At 41.4% G+C, this 23,548-nt stretch overlaps 1 protein-coding gene across 1 annotated transcript in view; it reads left to right on the forward strand.

Annotated features, from left to right (window-relative positions):
- The window catches only part of GDNF (glial cell derived neurotrophic factor), a 39,404-nt gene that overhangs the window by 10,796 nt on the left and 5,060 nt on the right, over nucleotides 1–23,548 (forward strand). Inside the window, exon 2 of the mRNA XM_020795714.3 lies at nucleotides 11,305–11,502. Coding sequence (XP_020651373.2) covers nucleotides 11,331–11,502 — 172 coding nt within the window. The 5' untranslated portion in view covers nucleotides 11,305–11,330. The remainder of the gene's footprint in view (nucleotides 1–11,304; nucleotides 11,503–23,548) is intronic.

The raw sequence follows: 23,548 nt of genomic DNA on the forward strand, positions 1-23,548 counted from the left end.
TAATCAAACATCCAGTTTTCAGATCAGGGTTTGGGCATATTCCAGGTATGTTTGAGCCCTCAAACCTCCCTTTTATGAGAAATTGTGCCCTCTTGGTGGCACAAAGACCAACCAAATCCCAAGAAAATGCCAAAAATTGAAACCGGAAGTAGTTTGTCCACACACAGTTTTGGAAAAAAGAGTGTTTTAGGTGTGTTAATTAAGTTTTGCAACTTATGTGGAAAGTGAAGCACCACTTCTGGGAACTTCCACGAGCTGACATTCACCATTTCAAAAAAGGAAATGAAGGAGATGCCCTAAAAACAGCTCTGGGAGGCCGAATGCCCACCCCTATTTTAACAGTTGGGAATATTTTGTCTGTCTGCACTCTCCCTTCATGTTGATGATGGATAATATGAAAACTAATATCTTTCTTTGCATTTCATAGTCCCTGAATAGGAGCTTCACGGTGCAGTGGTTAAACTGCAGTACTGCAGTAATAGACTGCTCATGGCCTGAGTACGATCCCAGGCCCAGGTAGCCAGCTCAAGGTTGATTCAACCTTCAATCTTTCTGAAGTCGGAAAAGGAGGATGGTGGGGAGGCAATGTGTAGCATGCATAATTAAATTATAAATCACCCAGAGAGTGCTTTAAGTGCTATGGGGTGTTATAGAAGCAGCATGTTTCACTTTGCTTTATTGTTGTTGTTTTTTTAAAAACATTGTTGTATTTTTTCCTACTTCTCTATGTGTTGTTCCAATCAGAGGTTTATTACAATATATACAATTTGTTTCATCTCATCCTATTCTAACTAACACAATACTGATCTAACCTTTTCTAATTAAGTCAATGTAGATTCAACCCAGGTGTAAAGCAGTTCCCATTTGTTTTTATCCAGTCCTGTTGTTCTGCCATTTAGTGCGTCTGTCAAAATGTCCATTTCTGCCAGTTCTCCATCAGGGTTGAACTACAGTTCCTAGAACACCCTACCTAGCTATTGTTTAATTATGCAAGTCAAGGGGATGTTGTTCGGCCCTCGTTTGTCTGAAACAGTTGTCATGCTCAGAATAGATTTCCTTCTCCTTGGGAAAAACATGGAGACCCAGTTCACAGGTCTTTCACAAATACTTTCCTGTTAACCATTCTTTGCTCTCCCTTTTTCTTGTTCATCACCAAAGCAGAAGCTTTTGGCCAAAGTCCTGAAACCACATGTGACAGCTTTATGCATATGTTGCAATAGACTTGACTATAGGCTTCTGAGTGACCTACAGCTCTGTCTATTTAGCCATAGAGGAGGGAGGTTAAGTCCAAGCACTGTGATTTGTCAATGGAACCGAAACAAGATATTGAATTTTGGAACCCATAATGCTTATGAAGCTTTGTTTTTAATTTCACCTCCTTTGCTGCAAAGACCCTCCAGATGTAGGTTAAATTTGCAAATGGGCTTGTTCTGCTTCTAATCACATTCAGACATGCACCCGAACACAATATGGGAGGCTCAGTAGTATGGATCTGCTTGTGGCTGTCCCCCCTTATCAAGATAAGGAAGTGCCATATATTGAGTCCAACCGTTGATTTAGATAGCTCAAGAATGTCTGATTTGAAGCAACCATACAAGGTTTTAGGCAGGGCTGGAAATGGCCATAGTGGCTAGAGTATTATGGGAGCTATAAGCCAAAAAAGTAAACATTCCCATCTCTAGGCAAGGGTCTTTCCCAGCTCTACCTGGGGATGTCAGAAATTGAACTTGAGACCTTTAGAATGCAATGTGTATGCTCTACCTGTGATCTACAGCCCTTCCTTAAACACATGGACTCTCTTTCTCCTAATGCAGTGGTGCCTCGCTAGTGGTCCCCCGCATGATAGTTTTTTCGCTAGACATTGGCTTTTTGCGATCGCTATAAGGATTCGCAAAACAATGATGCCTATGGGGGAATTTCACTGGACAATGTTTGGGCCCTGCTTCGCAAACCAATTTTCGCTAGACAACGATTTTGACAGCTCCCTCCGTGCTCACAAAATGGGTGTTTTCGGGACCTAAGCTTTGCAAGACAGCCATTTAAACAGCTGATCGGCGGCTTTCCTATGGTCGATCTTCGCTAGACAATGACGATTCTTCCCCGTTGGAACACATTAAACAGGTTTCAATGCATTCCAATGGGGAAATGCTTTTCGCTAGATGATGATTTCGCTAAACAGCGATTTCAGTGGAACGGATTATCATCATCTAGCGAGGCACCACTGTACACAGTGCCATCTGGTTTGTACAGGTTAGGAGCCAAGGATGTCAGTCTTATACCCATTGCAAATCTCCTCTTGCAGGATGCAGACTGAAAGGGCTGTGGAGCAGAGCTGCTGTATAGCTAAAGAAGTTTTAGCAGCTTAATTTTTTTAAATAAAAGTTTGATTAGTTTTAAATCTATTTGCATAATGTCGAAACCTCAGTTTGGGACTGAGGCCTGGGCCGGAGAAGCTATGGCCTTCCAGATGTTTTGGATCACAACTTCTACAAACTTTTACCATCTGCCATGTTGGCTGGACCTTCTGAAACTTGGAATCCAAAACATCTGGCAGGCCAATATTCCCCCACCCTCACAACAGGCAGTTTGAAATAGTGACTCCTGAAAGTTATAAGGATGGAGGCAAGTTGTAACTCAATAAATAAAATGTAGCATTGATTAATGGAAGCAATGGTTGTTGTTAATATTTCCTTTTGAATTCTTAGTTCCAAAAGCAATGTTTATAAAATCAAATGTGTGCCTTTAGCACATGTTTCATGCTGCTACTTAAAAAGTTGTCTCCTCCGTTAAAATTGGCCCCCACTGATCCATCAACAAAAACCATTTTTAATTAATTTGTTGATTAAACTGGATAGAAAATGGACTAATTTAAAGGGATCCTGCTTGTCTTCTAGACTGCAGATTGCTTCTCATTAAGGACAAACAAATCCCAAGTTAGCACCAGGAATGTTTTCCAGTAGATAACTAGATTAGTCTGTAGACTGTCACAGCAAAAACAATAAAGAATCTGGTGATATTGTAAAGAATAACAACTTGTATTCGCGAAGGCTGACCTCTGAAGATGCCAGCCACAGAGACTGGTGAAACGTTAGGAAGAAACAACCTTCAGAACACGACCAAAGAGCCCGAAAAACCCACACCAACCAATAACAACTTGTATTTGGCATGCATGGAATTTAGAAAAGCGGACTCCAGGTACTTTAAAATCATTTTCCTTATTAGATACACAGCTCCCAAAATATTATTGGCTTATTTACACCATTAGGCATCTTTCAGTCTCAAGAGATTATGGTAACATGCTCTGAATAGAGGTCTTGGAACAACGTCTAGTGTGGCTGAGAAGGCCAATTCGAGAGTGGCAATCCCTTCCACACTGAAGGCAAATACAATCTGTCCCCTGTCCAGCTCCCTGATTTTGCTGGTTTCGGGACTGCCTCTTTGCCTTGGCCTGCTGGACAAGGGTCTCTTCAAAATGGGAGAGGCCATGATGCATCGCCTGCCTCCAGGCTGAATGCTCAGATGTCAAGGTTTCCCATCTGTTGAGGTCCATTCCTAAGGCCTTCAGATTCCGCTTGCAGATATCCTTGTATCGAAGCTGTGGTCTCCCTCTCGGATGATTTCCCTGCACTAATTCTCCATACAGGACATCTTTTGGAATCTGTCAGCCATTCTCACAACATACCCAAGCCAACATAGACGTCGCTGTTTCAGTAATGTATACATGCTAAAAATTCCAGCTCATTCCAGGACTAGTTTATTTGGAACTTTGTCCTGCCAGGTGATGCCAAAAATGCATCGGAGACAATACATACAGAACGTGTTCAGCTTCCTCTCCTGCTGTGCACAAAGATTCAAGGATTCACTGCAGTACAGGAGTGTAATCAGGACACAAGCTCCGTAGACCTGGATCTTGGTATATGCCATCAGCTTCTTGTTAAGCCATACTCTCTTTGTGAGTCTAGAGAACATGGTAGCTGCTTTGCCAATGTATTTATCCAGCTCGACTACTAGATAGAGTGTGTCAGAGATTGTTGAGCCAAGGTACACAAAATCATGAACACCCTCCAATTCTTGTGTAGAGATGGTAATAAAGAGAGGTGAGTCCATGCCCTGGCCCATGACTTCTGTTTTCTTCGGGGTGATGGTTAATCCAAAATTTGGCAGGCCTTGCTCAAACGATTCGTAAGTTGTTGGAGGTCTTCGGCAGAGTGGGCAACAACAGCTGCATCATCAGTGAAGAGGAAGTCCCACATGCATTTCAGCTGGACTTTGGTCTTTGCTCTCTATCTAGAGAGATTAAAAAGCCTTCCATCTGATCTAGTCCAGAGATAGATGCCTTCAGTTGCAGTTCCAAAAGCGTGCTTCGGCATGACTGCAAAAAAGATCCCAAACAGACTCAGCCTGAGGACACAGCCCTGTTTCACTCCACTTTGAATGTCAAAGGGATCTAATGTTGAGCCATCAAAAACTACAGTGCCCTTCATTTCCTCATGAAAGGACCTGATGATGTTAAGGAGTCGAGGTGGACATCCAATCTTGGGAAATATTTTAAAAAGGCCGTCCCTGCTAACTAAATAAAAAGCTTTTGTAAGATCTATGAAGGCCACAAAGAGTGGCTGTCATTGTTCTCTACATTTCTCCTGCTACTGTCTGAGGGAAAATACTATGTCAATGGTAGATCTATTAGCTGAAAATCCACACTGTGGCTTATTTAGGGCATTAAAATATAGGAATTAATATTTAAGTTGCAACAACATTTTTCTCTTCTCTAATTATTATTTTTGTTTGGGTTTTGCCCGACATACCAATCCAGATGAACACAGCTGTTGTTGTTGTTTAGTCCTTTAGTCATGTCCAACTCTTTGTGACCCCATGGACCAGAGCATGCCAGGCCTTCCTGTCTTTTACTGCCTCCCGGAGTTTGATCGAATTCATGTTGGTCGCTTCGGTGACACTGTTCAACCATCTCGTCCTCTCTCGTCCCTTTCTCTTCTTGCCTCTTCTAAACACAGCTACCTCTTCTAAAATTAGAACATTTGGTTAGAGAAGCCCTGGTGGGGGGTTGTGGTGTAGGAGAAAATACAAATGAACTGGACATATATTATACTCAATAATAATTTGTGGCATTAGCAACACAACCCCAAAGCTTGGAGAAAAAAATGTTGTTGTTGTTGTTGTTGTTGTTGTTGTTGTTGTTGTCGTTGTCGTTGTCGTCATTGTCATTGTCGTAGTCATCATCGTCGTCGTCGTCGTCATCATCATCATCATCATCATCATCATCATCATCATCATCATCATCATCATCATCATCATCATCATCATCATCATCATCATCATCATGTGTGCTACCAAGTCTAATCTGATTTATGTTAACCCTTTCCAAGGGTTTTAAAGACATAGAATACTCAGAAATGGTTTACCATTTCCTTCTAAGGATGTCCTGGGACTGTGCAGCTTGCTTACAGCTACTGTATATAGGCTGGCTTTTGTCCTGGGACACACCCTGAGGAATTGAACTCTCAATCTCTAACACTGCAGCCAGATACCTAACATATAGAAGTGGGCTGATTCATGTGGGAGAAGAACTCCCTTTGAGTAGTCTAGCTCCAGACCACGCTGCTAACGCATGGTGACCCTAATAGGATTTTCAAGGAGGAGTTTGCCACTAGCCCCTTGCTGTCAGTGAATTTCCATGGTCAAGTAAGGATTTGAGCCCAGTTCTCCTGAGTCCTCACCCAACACTCCATCCACAACACCACACTGGTTCTTCCAGACCATTTAGTTTCATTGTGTTAACCATTAGCTAAACCAGGAATTTATGCCATATTGATATTCATGAGCCAAATGATAGCATAGATACTGGGTTGGTTGGTTGGTTGGTTTGTTGATTGATTGATTGATTGATCGATCGATTGAAGCATAGGTTTGGTCTTCTTGCTCTCACCTTTGGAAAGCCAAGTTAGTCAACTTAAATAAAGTCTATATTTGCTAGCTGTGAGAGAAGGTTACAATGCACGTGTTACTAGTCATTTAAATTTTTTATTGTTATTATTTCACAAGCTGAGCTCATATTCAGGCTAAAGGCTTGCAAAGAAATGCCTGTAGTGGTGTTTTCCAGGGATGTTGGCAAGTCTTTGGATTGGAATCCCAAGACTGAGTCTGAGGTACTGAGTCCCAAGTCCAAGTCCCTATGAAAAGAAGCTCTTAGAAAAAAGAGAGAGGGTGGGTTCGAAGTCCAAGTCATTGAAAAAAATTGAATCGAGTCTGAATTGATTCACTGGTGCAACTTAAGTCTGACTTGACAATGAATCCCATTACTCAAGTCTCCATCACTGATGTGACCCCACCACACCTTTTTTTCCAAATGAAGTTATTTATTTATTTATTTATTTTGCATTTTTATAGGTATAATGCAAGTGCACAACTCTTACTAAAATGCACAGTCAGTTTAAAAAGGGCTCTTGGGCACTCCCAGGCATAGGCTAAAATAACAATCAGCCATGCAAACACTTTGCATGTAGCTTCAGCATTCCTTGTGAAAATGCCGCTGGCAACGCAAGCTGGAATGTGAAATGCCCGCATGCTCTTGGTGAAGCCATTTCTTTTGAGGCAAAGCTTTCCATGTGTATTGGCTCGAGGCAGGTCGCTTGGAAGAATGTGGTCCCTGGGTGTGAAGGGCAAAGCGCCCCCTGTGGGAGGAGTCCTGGTGGGTTTAACAGGCAGAGTCAACAGGCAGTAACTGTAATGAATGTTCGGCCAATCCGTCCTCCTTCTAGGGGCAGGAAGCAAAGTGCCATTCCCCCCCCCATTGCACATGGTGGTAGCACCCATTACCCCCACACATACCATCTGAAGGAAGAAGCAGTAGCAGTGCTGCCGCCACCGCCTCCTAATTGGGGGAAAGAGGAGAAACCAGCAATGGTCTTGATTCTGAGCCACCGCTACTCCTGTGGCATATGGGTCAGGCTGAGTCCCATGTCAACCAGGTGCACTTCCCTACAGCCACGCCAAAGGGGGGAAGTGCCGACTACCATAGGGTCCCCTCTGCCTGAATCTGGTTGGATCTTAGACTGGAGCGGGCTCCTCTTTTTCCCTTAAGAAGGAAGGAAGGAAATATATGCGGGTTGGGTGGGTGGGGGACAGGATAGGATGACATTTTGGGAGGGAGCTGCAAGGGGGTGACAGCCCCTGCTGAGCTGCTTTGAATTTAATTTTTTTCTCATTAGATGTCCCCACTTTTCTTTGAACTGAAGATTGGGGTTAAAATGAAGTAAATAAAGCACCCCATTTCAGTGTCTGCTTCCACCTTAGTTTAGGTCATGTTATCCTTTTTCTATCTACACCAAAGAACAAAAGCAGCTTTCCCTCATCACTCTGTGCCTTATAGCACAGACAATATTATGACCGTCTTTCCAAAACCACAGGAGATCTGAGTCATCTGGGGTGACTGAAATCTTTTTTTTTTTCTTTTAATAGTAGTGCCTTTCCCCCATCCTACTTCAAAACCAAGGGTGTGGTGAGAACAAACACAGCCATTGGGGCACGTGCACACATCAATGAGAGGAAAGGGCTACAGCTGTCAAAGTCCAGAATTTGTTTCATGAAAATTATTCTAGTGCTTCCTATATTTCTTTTCTTTCTCGGCTTAGGTTGGGACCCTAACCTGGCATAGCTGTAGAACAGGGGGCTGTAGCTGCCCTCTCTGCACAGGAAGAACAGCAAATTTTTCACCTTGGTGTGTGTCCCAGGACAAAAGCCAGCCTATGTAGCCATGAGCAAGCTGCAGAGTCCCAGGGCATCCCCAGAAGGAAATGGTGAACCGTTTCTGAGTATTCTATGTCTAAAAACCTTGGGAAAGCTTAACATAAATCAGATTAGGCTTGATAGCAGTCTAATCTGATTTATGTTATGTATGATGATGATGACGACAACAATGACAACGACAACATTTTTCTCTCTCCAAGCTTTGGGGTTGTGTTGACTTTCTATCCTAATGCCACAAATTACAGTGATGCCTCGCAAGATGAAAATAATTCGTTCTGCGAGTTGTTTAGTATTGTGAAATTTTCATCTTGCGAAGCATGGTTTCCTATAGGAATGCATTGAAATTTAATTAATGCATTCCCATTTGTCTTACAAAGCATGGCCATAGAAAAATTTGTCTTGCGAGTCGCAAACAAATCGCAAAATGCTTTCGTCTTGCGAGTTTTTTGTTGCGCAAGGCATTCGTCTTGCGAGGCACCACTGTATTATTGAGTATAATATATGTCTATTTCTTTTGTATTTTCTCCTACACCGCAAACCCCCACCAGGACTTTTGTTCGGCCCAATGATGGCACCAACCCTGGGTCTCACAGCTACTTATTTTGCTCACAATGCCCACAGCAGTTGTCACAATGTGAAACTTTGTGTGTATAGAGTAAATGAGAAAAGGGAAGGGTAGAAAAAGCAGCCCTGGAAATGTAAATTGTACTTTAAGATTTGAACAGCAATTTATTTAGTAGCTGGAGGACTATCAGCCAGCTCTCCAGCCAAGTCTGAAAGCAAGGTCATTGTATGATAACACTGCCTAACAAAAGGACTTACTTTAATGGCTGTGGGAAGAATTGAAAGCATATTGAAATAAGTAGGATGTATTTATGTTTTGATGTGTTCCTATGACTAGAGATGCCGTTTGCAATGCCTATAACTTGGACTTTCTCTGACTTCTATACAGTACTCTGGTTTTACAGTACCTTGGTGTACCAGATCCTTTGTTTTACACCTTTTATTCCTTGAGGCTTCGCAAATTTTAGTCACAACAAGATTGTTTATCATCATAGCGGTAGCCTGTAATTTCAAGACTCTGGAAAAAAGATTGTTGACAGATTGTGGGGAAGTGTGGACATCCGAGAGAAATATAAATATAGGAAGGTACACACACAGCAACATTTGACTCACCTGCACAAGAAGGCAATACAACACAATATGCATAGTAGATATCAACAACTATCATGTAGCAGTAGCAGCAATAACAGCAGCAAATGGGGGCAACATAGATTTTCCTCCATAAATTTAAACTTGACTGGGTGAGCAAGAATAATTTTCATGTGTGTGCTAAAAGGCTGAGTAAGATACTCTACTTTCATAGATTTTAAATCTTAACAATTTTGATATTTTTAGAGATGTATTCCACTGTGCCTTTTCAGGGTACAAGCTTTTGCATTTATAGAATGAAAGCTACTGCAATTTTAAAAAATAATTTTAACATGATTTAAGTTCTGCCTACATCTCAAGTTTCATTTTTGAATGTGCTTTTGCTTGCAACCTTTCATAGTTGTGAGAATTTTGGGTGGCAATCACACCTGCACCTTTTATACATATAAAACCATATAAATTGCAAGGATAAATTTATGGCTGTGCACTTGTGCCAACAGTTTTCCATAGCTGTAATAATTTATGGATGTTTGCAACTTTTGAATTATTTTTGTGCTTATGGAACATAGAGGAAATGTAGAAAAATAAAGCTTGTAGAATTAGACAAGCTGATGTTGCCTGGCATCATTGCAACAATGAACCTTGATAGATGAATTTTGATATGATTGGAAATGATTATCTGATTTCATTCCTGAATTAACCCCAGCTGGGATAAATGCTAGATGTGGCAAACACAGGCTTCTGATTCCCACCCACCTCAGAAATCTAAAAGGTTCTGTAGAGCTGTTAGAGAAATATTCAGATGTCAGACTCCTTCACCTGACATTTTTGGCAAGCCAGCCAGGAGGCCCAGATTATTTATGCACCTAGTTTCTGGGCCTGACACAGTGATTCTCAGCTTTTGATCCTTCACATGTTTTGGACTGCAGTGGCCAATTAATTGCTGACTATTAACAATGCAAGTTGGGCTTTCTAGGATTTAGAACTTCAGAACATGTGCAGAATGAAAGGATGAAAACCACTGCACCAGAATGATGTTCCTGTGGCGGCCACTTGCTCACATTGCTTTATTTTATTTGTTTGTTTATTTATTACTTTGATTTATATACCATCCCATTAGTGCTGAAGTACTTCTCTGGGCAGTTCAAAGACAATTAAAACAAACGACAGTACAGAAAAGTAAATATAACATAAATAGCAGAAACAGGGTCTAAAAACTGAAACAATGACAAAAACAGTTTTCAAGGAGAAGCAAGACTGGAGCTGAAGCATTCATCCAGAGTTGATGTGAACAGCCTGAATAGTAGTATTTTTAACTGTCTCCTGAATGAATATAGGGAGGGGACCAAATGTAGCTCCTCTGGGAATTGATTCCATAATGTAGGCACCATAGCCGAGAAGGCCCTACCTCTAGTACAGTAGTCCCCAACCTTGGGCCTCCAAATGTTATTGGACTTCAACTCCCAGAAGCCCTGGCCAGCAGAGGTGGTGGTGAAGGCTTCTGGGAGTTGCAGTCCAAGAACATCTGGAGGCCCAAGGTTGGAGACCACTGCTCTAGTAGATGATTTTGGGGCCTCCCTCAGTGTGGCTAAAGGGAGGAGCCTGGCCTGAGAGCATCTGGTTTTATATGTATAACATTTGCCTATAGTGATAAAACTAACTCTACTGGAGAATAATGTAGTCAGGTGATGTGTGGACCTGATTAGTTAGCTGCTCAAGTGTGAACATTTGATTGAGGTTCCATCTTAAATGTCTAGGAAAGAAATGCTTTCCAGGCAGTTCACAGAATCCCCCAGATATCATGGCCAGTCTAACTGGGAGGTTCTGGGAATTGTAGTAAAACAAATTTCTTTTTCCAAAGTCAGGTTCTTGCTTTATTGGATCACCAGGTACTCAGCCACCATAGGTGGCTCACAATTGGAACAGGTGAGTGCCTCAGCCCAATAAAATAGAGAGGGAAAGAGTACTCCCAGTCAGTCCATGAGCGCTATACATCAGTCGTGAGTCCTTCTTGGTCTCTGAGGCCTCAGCCGTTGCCTAAGGATGCAGGCACAGTCATTGCTTCAATGTTACATCTTTGCTTCTCTCCTCCAGATCTTATAGAAGGAAACCAGCCGGCCCTCTTCATTCTTCGCTAGCCAGCCTGTGAGTCACAGAGAGACAGCCAGCAAGACAAGTTATTGCTTGCTGCTAATAAACACAGTCCAGGCAGTGTGTTTGTTATTGCACTGGACATCCAAATGGCAGAGCTGTCGAATAGAGGGCTTGGCTGTTTACAACAGGGCTGCTGAGAAGAGACATAGATGTGAAATGGATTGGAATGCAAATAGTAGAGACAAAGTTAAGCGGGAAGAGGTGAAAACTAATGCCATGTTTCCCCTTTGCCAGGGTCCTGTGCTGGAAGGGAATCTAAGATGAAGTTATGGGATGTGGTGGCTGTCTGCATGGTGCTACTCAACACAATCTCGACCTTTCCTCTTCCCGCTGGTAAGACGCCCCCTCAGAGGGCCCGCTCTGTTCTAGAGGAGACAGAAGAGGAACGCAACTCCAACAGGCTGCTGACTTCCTACGCTGGCCAAATGAACTGTAAGAAAATCTCCCCTTTCTTCACTGCCGCTCACTCCTTGTCTTCCTAGTAAGAATGCTTTCTGTCGTCTTAATATTAAGCCCCGATAATCAGCTCAGCTGCAAGGTTTCCAGTTTTTCCAGCCCACAGCAAAGGGAAGGCTAACACAAAAGCTGATCTTGAGTAAGCCTCAACATTGGCTCAGTCCACAGGCCCACGTGTCTAGGACCAGCAGGAGCAGGAAGATTGGCTGGATTCATTCATCATGCAGTTGCCGTCCTATCAGACCAAGGGCCTCTTAATACGTACTGTTACGACCGTAACCTCATTCAGGCATGCAGAACATCTGACCATACTAATTTAATCTGAATGCATGAGGAGGAAGAGAAGGCTTATGCCTCCCACTTTCTTTTTGTTCTCTGGGTGTGGAGAACAACAGATCTGACTAGGGAAACCTCCTCTGCATGTGGAGCTTTGCCTTGGTTTTTCCGAGGTCTCCAACTGTGTGGAGAGACTCTACATTTCACAAACTATTTATTTTCCACAATGTCAATGTCTCCATGCAGAGAACAACAACAAAAGTTGGAAGGGATCGCCTTCTCCCCCTTCCTCGTGGATTCAAATTGCTCTTTTTCTGAACACATGAATAGGACTTGTGTGTTTGATTGGAGTGCAGGCATTCATTCTCATGATTCATTAGCCTTGTTGAAACCTGAGGACTTGAGGAGTGCAATATTAAAGTATACATCAATAAAGTTAAGGGGCATGTCTACAGTGCAGATGTAAGGCGATCTAACAGTTCAATCATACATACCCAAAGAACCCTAGCTATACCAAATCTTTTCATGCCTTTCTTGAATCAATACATATTTGCATATGGTCACATGGTATTTATACCACTGAGTCCATTCACATAGCTGTCTGTTCAGTAAGTACATTTCTTGTTATTTGTACTGGTTCTGAAGGCTACACATGCTATCTCATATAAATTGATTAATTTGCCATCCTTTTTCTGGGGGTCCCCACGGTCTTAAAATTTTCTCTTTAAAAATGTTGTAAGTGATATATTACTATTTTCCTGTCACTTCCAACTATTAATCAATGTACAACCTGGTGGTATATATCACTTCAGTCCTTCCTACTTTCCCTTTTCAATTTTCACTTCCCGATTCCTTTCTCCATTTTTCGTTTTTCTTCCCCCCTTTTCCTTCTCTCCTCCTCCCCTTTTCTCTTCCCTCCTTTATTCATTCATCCCCTTTTCCTTATTCCCCTTCATATCTCTCCCTCTCAGTTCTTGGCTTTCATTTTCCCTTTTGAACAGCATTAGGAGGAGCAAGCAGATTTTTGAAGACTTACAAAGTATTGCAAAGAGCAGGGTTAAAAAAAGAGAGAGAGAGAGAAGACATTAATGTAAAACGCCTTTCTTTCAAAGCAGGAAATGTCCCTTTCTTTGCTCAAGCCCTATTTGCTGTTGCCTTCTTTCCACTCACAAGGGAAGGAAGGAAGGCTGTCTCCCTCCCAGCAATGTGTTCATGTTGTTTTTGTGGTGGTGAGAGCTGTTACTAGCAATTTCCCTTTAAATTTTTATTTTTTAAAAGGGTACAAGTGCAGTGACCACAAAGTGGCCACAGTGCCCCCCAAATCCACCCACTTTGCAAAGTAAATAAAGCAGCAGCAACGTTCACATATGCTGAAACAATAAGGAATGAAGTGATACATGTACTGATCAGAGTTGTCACCCCTGTATTATTCTGATGTGCTTTGGATTGAATAGAGTTTAGGCCTTCTGACTTTGCTAGACCTACCTGGGCTGAAATAGTTTTAACAGGGCTGTTATTTAAGCTGACAGATGGTTTAAGTAGTCTGTGGATTTTAGCCATAATGCCAATTACTTTAAAAAAATTTTGTAAACTGATAATTTTTAAAGGTGCAGTTTTATAAATTGGACTTTCAACAAATTTCTGATGCCTGAGAGCAACAGATTGGCTGTCCATTAATGTTGCAGCAAAATATTCTTGTCTGCAATCCTCTAATTGTTGGATGGAATTTTCAACCCACGGGCCCCTACTGCAGAGATCAGCCAAAGCTTTCAGTGGGACCTTTTCAAATTAAAAGGCTTACATATTCTATTATTGCCACAAATTCCAATCCTGGCCATGTGTTTTCAGAAGTAAATCCTGTTGACTTACTCTCGAGGAACTGTGCATAGGATCACAGCCTGAGAGTACAGTCCAATTCATATTTACTTGAAACTAAATCACTTTTAGGGACATAGGGGATGCTGCGGGTTAAACCGCCGAGCTACTGAATGGTCAACAGTTGGAATCTACACAACAGGATGAGCTCCCATCGCTTGTCCCAGCTCCTGCCAACCTAGCAGTTCGAAAGTGTGCAGATGTGAGTAGATGAATAGTTTCATGTCTAGCATTTCATGTCTAGTCATGCTGGCCACGTGACCATGGAAAGTGTCTATGGACAAACACTGGCTCTTTGGCTTACAAAATGGGATGAGCACTGGCCATTAGAGTCAGACACAACTGGACTTAATTGTCAAGGGGAACTTCACTATTAATTTTCTTCAGATTTTTGTGATGGAAGTATGTGTTTGCATGGGTTCTTTTCATTTTTCTGCTTTGGAATACAATAGGGTTATTCCTTGATTCCCTCTTCACCTCCCTCAAATATGTGAACACCTCAGGGCTGTAAAAAAAAAAGGTGACACAGCTGGGGCTTTGCCTCAGGCACCAAAATTTAGAGGCATCAAAACCTAGAGGTGAACCTACCGGTGAATGTTACGAAAATAAATGACAATGATGCTACCCACTTGAAAGCATAAATATTATCTTCATTTAGAGGATATTACACTCTCCCCCTTCTTTGTCAAGGAGCAGGGGCTCATGGGTAGGAGGTGGTGCCATTTGTACCTGGTGCCAAATTGCTAGCTATACCTCTATGAGACGTAATTTTTACTGCACCTGCTAGCTCTACCCCAGTCTCTCAGTGAAGGTCATGCTGGAGCTTCCGATCAGCTGGAAGAGACTTAACACTTACATAGTGGTATGTATGTATATGCCCTTTACATGTTCTGTTGAATGCATAGAGATGGGGGAGTGAATGCATAGAGATGGGGGTGTGATTGCATATTTCAGGAATGGGACCAAAGAAGGCAAGGTCTTTCGTGGTGTTCTTTGGACAACAGAACAAGAACCGGAGCAATTTTTTTTTTTACACCAGCTAAGTGAAGTGATGTAGATCGCACAAGTTGTGCAAAATGATAGCAGGTGACCTTCTGGTATAGCGACTAGACCAGAGGAGTTGTTTGCATATCTATTTTTTTTCAATCAATCAGCCAATTGCTCTGTGCTTGCTGTGTGCTCGCTTTCTTTCTTGAAGGGAACGAACACTAGCTTGATGCACTTTGCACTTTGTGGAAATGGTGGCAATCTTGATGGGAAACATAGTACACTTTGACTGAATCCTTGTTGAGCAGTTATAAAAACAACGTAACTTTTAGAGGTGAGGTGTTGGAAGGTAAGAAATTCCTGTAGACCTTATTTGTTGCACACTGAGTTACATGAGTCAGTATGCAACAAATAATGTTGACAGAGATTTCTTAACTTACACTGTTTGCATAATTGTGCAACAAGATTTCAGTCCTTGTCCCACTCTTGCTGGGATTAAAAAAAAAATCTTGAACAGCATGAATATTCCTCAATGGAGTATTTTTTTTTTAAATAAAGTGTAAATCAATGAGAATGAAGAATTTGGCAACTAATTCTTTACAGCCCTAGCTGTAGTCCTATATGCTCCCCATCCAAATGGTCACTGAATATATGAAGGTGAATCATTTGATGGTCCAAGTGTCTTTTTTTGCTTGTGAGGGGCAGTGAAATCAAAAGCAGAACTTGAGAGATGTAACATTTCTGGACTACAGCTCCTGAAGTCCCTCAACACTCAAGACCGACGGCCAGTAGCTCATTCTATAAGCTTGTTTGACTTCTTTTGTTGGGAAGTCATATGCTGGCAAGTCAATGTTGACTTACAGAGATGCTTTTGAGGGTTTTCTGGGTGTAGAATATTCAGAAGTGGTTTAGCATTCTCTTCTTCTGGGACTCTGCATTTTGCCAGAGGCCACACGGGCTGACTCTTCTCCAGGAGGCACAATGAGGTATTCAACACCTGACCTCTAGTTCCACAGCCATATACCCAACTCACCAATCTATCCAGCCAACTTGAAAAAGAAAGGCAAGGTATAAATAGAATGAATTGATTCATGAAATGAATGGCTTAAGGATTCTAGGAATTATCATTCTAAAGTGGAATGTTTCCCCCTCCCCCCAGCTCTGTTCACAGTTAAGGTCAAAATATGCCCCTCTCATGTGGACACAGACAGAGACTGTTGTAATCCAGAGAGGTTTGGCTTCAAGCCAGTGGAGCCAGGTAGAGGGTTTATACACAACATAAAGAAGCGAAGGAAGTGGCCAGGAGTAAAACTCTTACGAAAACACAGGCGAAAAAGAGACATCAGAGATAGCCCATGACTGGAAGACAGTCCTTAACTAAAGTCCGTATCTGTGTCCTCTGGGAGTATGCAGGTTAGCCTCCTTTGTATGCATACGGGTCTTCAGGATTTAAGCATGAGATTCCCTTGACATTTGAGTTTGCAAACATGGAAAGATTGCCTCAGTCACTTCTGTGCAATGTGACCATGCTTTCAGCTCTAAATGTAAGCTACCTCTGACCTTTGCTTCTCATCATCATCTCCAAGGTCTTCCTGTGTCGTCTAGAATGATGTATCTCACATGCCAAATCCTTCTTCCCTAGCCCACCCATGTTTTTTCATACATACAACATCGCACTCCCAGGGCGGATTGTTGTTGTTATCATAGTTGCACATCCTGCACAGAGGTTTTCTCCACTGTTGCTTTCCTGGGAGAGAAGGATTCTCAGGCCACTTTTGCCTTTTCATCATCTTCCCAGCAGATGCAAAAACCACATCTGCATTTTTCCCCCTTTTCTGCCTTGTCTGCTTTTCTTTCTCTCTCTGGAATCTTTCCTGGGACTTCCTTCTTCACATTTTGGAAAGAAGCCACATTTCCTCTCAGGAATGATGCAAATTGGCCAAAAGGCTGAACTTTCACCATTCACTGCTCCTCTACCCAGTCACTCTTCCCCACAGTTAAGAAGACTGATGGATGTGATTTAGTTTCAAGTAAATATGAGTTTTGGTTTCTTTTAGGCCACAACTCCTTGCATGGCCATGTTGTGGTCCAGAAGACCACATTCTGGTTCTGAAGACCCTCTAACACCAAAGGAGGTTTCAAGTAATCTAGACTTTCCAGAAGACTGTAGCAATATGAATATAATGCCCACATACGCCTGCACCGTGTCAGAAAAATAAATAAGGATACATTTTTTCAAAAAAGTAAAAATAAATTTGCCAGATTGAAGGATACTTCCGTGGAAATTCCCATGTTTTCCTTCATCAGCAAAAAGTGTGGCTTTTGCATGGTATTCTACATGGAGTGAGCTTCCAATGTATAAAATGTTGGCTGCTATTGTTTACTCAGTGATAACTACCTGTAGTCACAAGTTGCTGTAGATCAAAAGCTGAATATGAGCCAGCAGTGCAATACAGCTACAAAAAAGGCAAATGTGATTTTAGAATGCATTAACAGAGATATAATTTCCAAATTCTGTGAGGTTCTAGTCCCCCTCTATTTGGCACTGGTTAGATCTCATAGTCTGTATCGTAGTTTAAGAAAGATGCCAACAAATTGGAGCAAGTTCAGAGGAGGGCAACAAGGATGATCAAGGGGCTGGAAGCCAAACCGTATGAGGAAAGACTGAAAGAACTGGGCATATTTAGTCTTGCCTTGAGAAAAGAAGACTGAGAGGAGATATGATAGCACTTTCCAAATATTTGAAATGTAGTAATACAGAGGAGAGGGCAGGATCAGTTCTCAATCGTCCCAGAGTGCTGGACATGTAATAATGGGCTCAAGTCAAATTTAGGCTGAATATCAGGAAAAAACCTCCTGTTAGAACAGTGCAACAATGGAATTAATTTCCTCAGCAGGTGGTGGGTGCTTCAACACTAGATGCATTCAAGAGAAAATTGGACAACCATCTGACAGATCTGCTTTGATTTGGATGCTTGTATTGGACAGGAGATTGGACTTGATGGCCTTATAGGCCCTTTCCAACTCAATTATTCTATGATTCCCCATTTGTCTGCTCCCCCTACAAGCTTGTCAATGTACCATATTACAGTGTATTCCCAGTGAAACTCCAATCCCATGACAGCAGGGAAATTTTAGCTGGTCACTTGTTCTTACTCTGCCGCTTCCTCTTAACAAACAGATATCTGACATTTCATCTTCTCCCTAATCAACATGTCAAATGTTTTTCAATCAGAAGAGAATAATATTTTAGCATGGCATGACCTTTAAAGTCGGTTTCCAGTGCCCTCCAAGTTGGACCTCAATGATCATGATAGCTTCACCCTGTTAAAGTAAGGGGGCTTGAGACTCCCTGGACATTGCATTATAGCAACCTTGATTGTGCATTCTTAACTATCTTAGCCCCATCAATTGCTGGAAAATGCTCTAGTGAAACAGTTCCCAACCTTGGGTCCCCAAATGTTCTTTGAGTAAAATTCTCAGAAATCTGTACCACTACCTGTGCTGGCCAGGATGTTGTGGAGCTGTAGTCCAAGAACATCAGGGGACTCAAAGTTGGGAACCACTGCTCTAATGGGTTCTGCAGACATAGGATCCACTAGACCAGTAGAATCTAGTGTTGTTTTCCCACAAAGGTTGCCTTGGGCCCTTTATAGAGTACCTTCTGCCACTGAAATGAATTAAAGGGATGTGTGCATGTGTATGCATTAAAACTATTGGCAGATGGAACCTAGACACATCTACATAGCATTTATGCAGGGGCCTCATGATGCAGTGGTTAAATGCAGTACTGCAGCAAAAACTCTACTCACAATCTGTGTTTCAATCCCATTAGCTGGCGCTAGATTCACTCAGCCTTCCACTCTTCTGAGGATGGAAAATTGAGTACCCAGCTCCTAGGGTGGGGTGGGGATTTGTTATCTACATAATTAAATTGTAATCTGCCCAGAGAGTGCTTTAAGTGCTATGGGGCGGTATATAAGCAGAACACTTTGCTTTTATGAGTTTGCGTAATTAATTTTGAGTACAGACTAAGGTTATATTGCAAAACAAGGTTATTTCTTTGTAGCAAAGCGTACCAACAAATCTGGAGGAGCCACTCTTACCCTGGAACATTCGTTCCGTGACTAAATCACACTGGCCATGTGACCACGAAAGATTGTCTTCGGACAAATGCTGGCTCTATGGCTTGAAGAGCGGGATGAGCGCCACCCCCTAGAGTCGGACACGACTGGACAAAAATTGTCAAGGGGAACCTTTACCTTTACTTTTACCTATGACTTGCTAGGAGAAGAAACAGACAGAGGGCAGCATTTCCTTCAGTGCTTCTTGACATGCAAAACAACACACAACCCAGTGCTGGCGTGCTGATGGGGAATACACCTGTGGCTCAAACGTAGCTGCTGCCAACTGAGGATGCAGATCTGGGAGGGGTAGGGTGGGGGGTAATGCCTACTCATGGTGTTGCAAGTACTACAGTGGTGCCTCGCTAGACAGTTACCCCGCATGACAGTTTTTTCGCTAGACATTCACTTTTTGCTATCGCTATAGTAATTCACAAAACAGTGATTCCTATGGGGGAATTTCGCTGGACAGTGTTTGGTCCCTGCTTCACAAACCGATTTTCGCTAGACAATGATTTTGACAGCTCCCTCCGCACTCACAAAACAGGTGTTTTCGGGACCTAAGCCTCGCAAGACAGCTATTTAAACAGCTGATCAGCGGTTCGCTAAGTGGCTTTCCTGTGGCCGATCTTCGCTAGACAACAATGATTCTTCCGCATTGGAACGCATTAAACAGATTTCAATGCATTCCAATAGGGAAATGCTTTTCGCTAGACAATGATTTCGCTGAACAGTGATTTCAGTGGAATGGATTATCATCGTCTAGTGAGGCACCACTGTATAGGTAAAGACGGCATGTTTGTTCAGTGGCTGCACTGGTAGTTGGAGGATCCTGGGATCTGTAGTACAATGACCTAATTTCCCAAGCTCTGGTAAAGAGCTAACAGTGATCAGCTGTTCATCAAGGAGGAGCAGAACTAAATCCAGTGCTTCCACTCCTCCAAATAACTAACTGGCACACACGGCAATTTCCTAACAGGGCTCCGTGCACGCAGCTGGATCAAGGGAAGGAACTGAATACCTAGCACCCGTTTGCCCCGTGATTCCTCATCCAAGTAGGGATATATGTCCACATGTGCATGCCCCGCAGTTTGATTGGGGAGATATAAATACCCTGTCACTTCCTGAGTGAGATACTGCTTATGTTTAGAGTAGTACACTTCATGGTGGGATAAGGATTTAAGTTTCGGTTTCCTATATCCACATTCAGAACGTGACATGTACTTTTGCCTAAACTGAGGTTTACCCCAATTACATGTGAAGCACAGTATGGGGTTCAGTTTTTAGAGAAAAAGAAGGTCAAGCATGCCAGGCTCCCCCTTCCACCTTACAGCCTCATGTTCTGTGGTTCCACTTTGTACTTGTTTAAGCTCTGATATTTGCAGGTAAATAGGAACAATAGGAAAACTCTGGTCTATCTCACTTTTCTTGACTTTCCCCCATCAATCATAAATACTCCACACTCATTAGATTTCATATGTGACCTGGGTAGGACTAGATTCATGTAATAGAATAGTTTAAATAATTCTATTTTTAAAAAATCAATCACGCGGGATTGTGAACTTTTAAATTAATTATTTAGTAGCCAGAGTCCTATTGTGTAGCTGTGCATATCTTCAAGTTCTGCATATTTGCACCAATGCAGAAGTCTTATCAAGAAAGCAGGCACTGCTGTGCAATCAGTTGCACTGTTAGTGCATGCTCAGTTATGCAGTTTGTTGCATGACTAGTTTTGTGTTTTGTTGCACAACTAGTATAGTCAGACACACAGACTGCCTAGGTCTAAACCCTGGTGAACTTACACATGTGAATCTTTGTGCTTCATCAAGTCCAACAGTATTTCAGCTTATGCGATGCTCTCAAAGTGCACATGGTGTACAAGTTTTGTCACAATCAGCATGTATTGGGAGGTGACTGACTGGGATTTTAGGCTGGTTGACCATTTCAACAGAAGACCACGAGAAATAAGAGGTAGAACCACAAACGACATGAGAGAAGGGAATGAAAATTCAACCATTTTTAGTTTGGTTTTGTTCTAATTTTACATTCAATTTGTCTTGCACTCTAAGAATTCTTTTTAAAATTCTCATTAACGTTCACATAGATTTTTGTGTACATGTCTCCAAATATGTGCATGTATTTTTGCTTAATATGCACAATTTTTGCAAACAAAATTGTTGCCTTATTTATTTATTTATTTATTTATTTATTTATTTATTTATTTATTTATTTATTTATTTATTTATTTATCCATCCGTCCATCCATTTAACAAACACATCCATTTTGTCTTCACTCTTCCCAAATGTGAAACATTTACACGCTTTTTATTTGAGAACTTACTACTACTACAAAATGTGGATAAATGTGAATTTTGATGGATATGTATATTTTGATTTACAAATTCATCTGAAGTTGTAAAATCAGTAATTTCATATTAAATTCCTAATAAAACTAATAAACCCTACACATAACAGCATTAATTGTATTCTCAAAGGCTTTCATGGCCAGGATCCGATGGTTGTTGTGAGTTTTCCAGGCTGTTTGGTTGTGTTCTTAAGGTTTTTCTTCCTAACGTTTCACCAGTCTCTGCAGCTGGCATCTTCAGAGGACAGGAGTCGGAGCTCTGTCTGTGCTCCGGAGACTGGCGAAACGTTAGGAAGAAAAAACTTAAGAACACGGCCAAAGAGCCCGAAAAACTCACGACAACCAGCATTAATTGTGTCTGGAATTTTCAAACAACTGCTTAGTTGCTCCTCTTCTAACTTGATAAACCTTGATTTGAGATTTCATGAAAGAGGGACGTCCCTGAAACCACAATAGAAAAAAACGACTGTGCCACAGCAGCTTTCTTGAGTAGGTGGCTCAGGAATCAAATATATTGGGACATTTCACCTTGAGAAGACACACAGAGAGGACACCAGTGGCAGTGGCAGATTTTCCAGAAATTCTAAGTTTCTTGGAACAATTGCTTTTCTGCCTCTCTTTTCTCGTTTGACAAGTAAGGAACTAGAGCATCCATTAATCATTTAAGATTATCTGACCTTGGCATCTTTGTTGTTGTATTTCGTTAATGAATGCTGCTCATGGGTTTCCATTTCACGGAAGCCTCCCATATTTTGTTAGAAAGCCCTATTTTAATTTGAGATGGTATTTTAATTGTTAAAGTCCTGTCCACATTTCAGCACGCAGACAGGTGGACTTGAATTCCTTTCCAATAAGCTCAATTCCCGAAAGGAGGCCCATAATAACAGAAGCATCTGCTCACAGGTTTGCAGCTTACTTAGTTTTCAGAAATGTCAACTGATCCAGCATGCTGCAGCCAGTCTGTGGACTGGAACCAGTTACAAAGAGCATGTGACTTCCTTGTTAAGACAGCTGTGCACTGCCCAATCATAATTCCAGGTATTGGCCGCAGCCTGTGAAGTCCTGTATGATATGGAATGTGGGAAGGGACCTTCTCTGTGGCTCTTTCCAGCCCCTGGAACTCTATGGCAAGAGACGTTTAGTTGCTTTATCCTTTTTAGCTCTGCTGCTGCTGATCAAACCATTTTTAGTTGGAAGACCTTGGCATTTCAGCTAGTATTTGATGAATCAACTCTTTGGGTGATTCCCTGATGGTTTCCTATTTTAATGTTGTGTTTTTATTGTTAAGTTCATTTGAATAAAGCTTTATTTTTATTTTGAGCTTGTTAGCTGCCTTGTGTATCTTTTTCAGTTGTGGCAAGGTGAGGGTATACATTTATTTTTATTTTTTATTATCATTTTCCAAAACAAGTACATCAATACAAAACAATACAAAATACTGATGGTTGTTGTGGGTTTTTCGGGCTCTTCATTTCAGGCTCTTCATTCATTAGTCCATCTGTCTAATACAAAATACTAACAATCTAAAACCCAGTGCACCCCATACCCATGGGACCCTTTGGAGTAATTCCTTTATTATGAACCTCTTTTCCCAAATTGTGTTGATTGTTGCTTAAAGGCTTTCCCCTTTCCTTTCACTAATACAAATTCAATAAATCTACCTCAAATAGCATAAAAATATTCAGACTTATTTCCCCTCTTTTCATCTTTAGTTCAGAAGTCAATTTGTCATCTAACACAATGTCCATACTTCGTTATACCAATCTTCTAATTTAATATCATGTTTGTCTTTCCAGTATCTAGTTATTAATAATCTAGCACTTGTCATAAAATTAGGAATCAATTCCTTTGAGTAATCATCAGGTTCTGTCTTATCAAAAAAAATGACACCAAAGCAATTTTTGAGTTAAATTCAATATCGTTTCCAAATATATCACATATTTCCTTAAAAATCAATTCCCAAAATTTCTGAATCAATTTACACTCCCACCACATAGGATAATATGTGCCAGTTTCTCCATCACATTTCCAACAGGCTTTAGAATAGTCTGAATTTATTATGTTCAATTTCACCGGAGTCATGTACCACCTTAAACTAGTTTTTAAAAAATTCTCCTTTATTCTTACCGACATTAATCTTAGAACTCTTATCTTCCAAATTTTTATCCAATCCTCTGTTCTAATTTCTGTCTTTAAATCATGTTCCCAAATTGATTTTAATCCTTCTGTTTCAATCTCATTTTCCTCCTGATCCAAAATTATGTTATAAATTTTACTTACTACTCCCTTCTTCAAAGCATCCTTCTGCATGTCTTCATGTGATGATAGAAATTGTTCATACTTAGCATATTCTCTACATTTGCCATTAATCATAAACCATTCATTAGTCCATCTG

The sequence above is a fragment of the Pogona vitticeps genome, chromosome 2, assembly GCF_051106095.1.
Source record: "Pogona vitticeps strain Pit_001003342236 chromosome 2, PviZW2.1, whole genome shotgun sequence".
In the NCBI taxonomy this organism is placed as follows: Eukaryota; Metazoa; Chordata; class Lepidosauria; order Squamata; family Agamidae; genus Pogona; species Pogona vitticeps.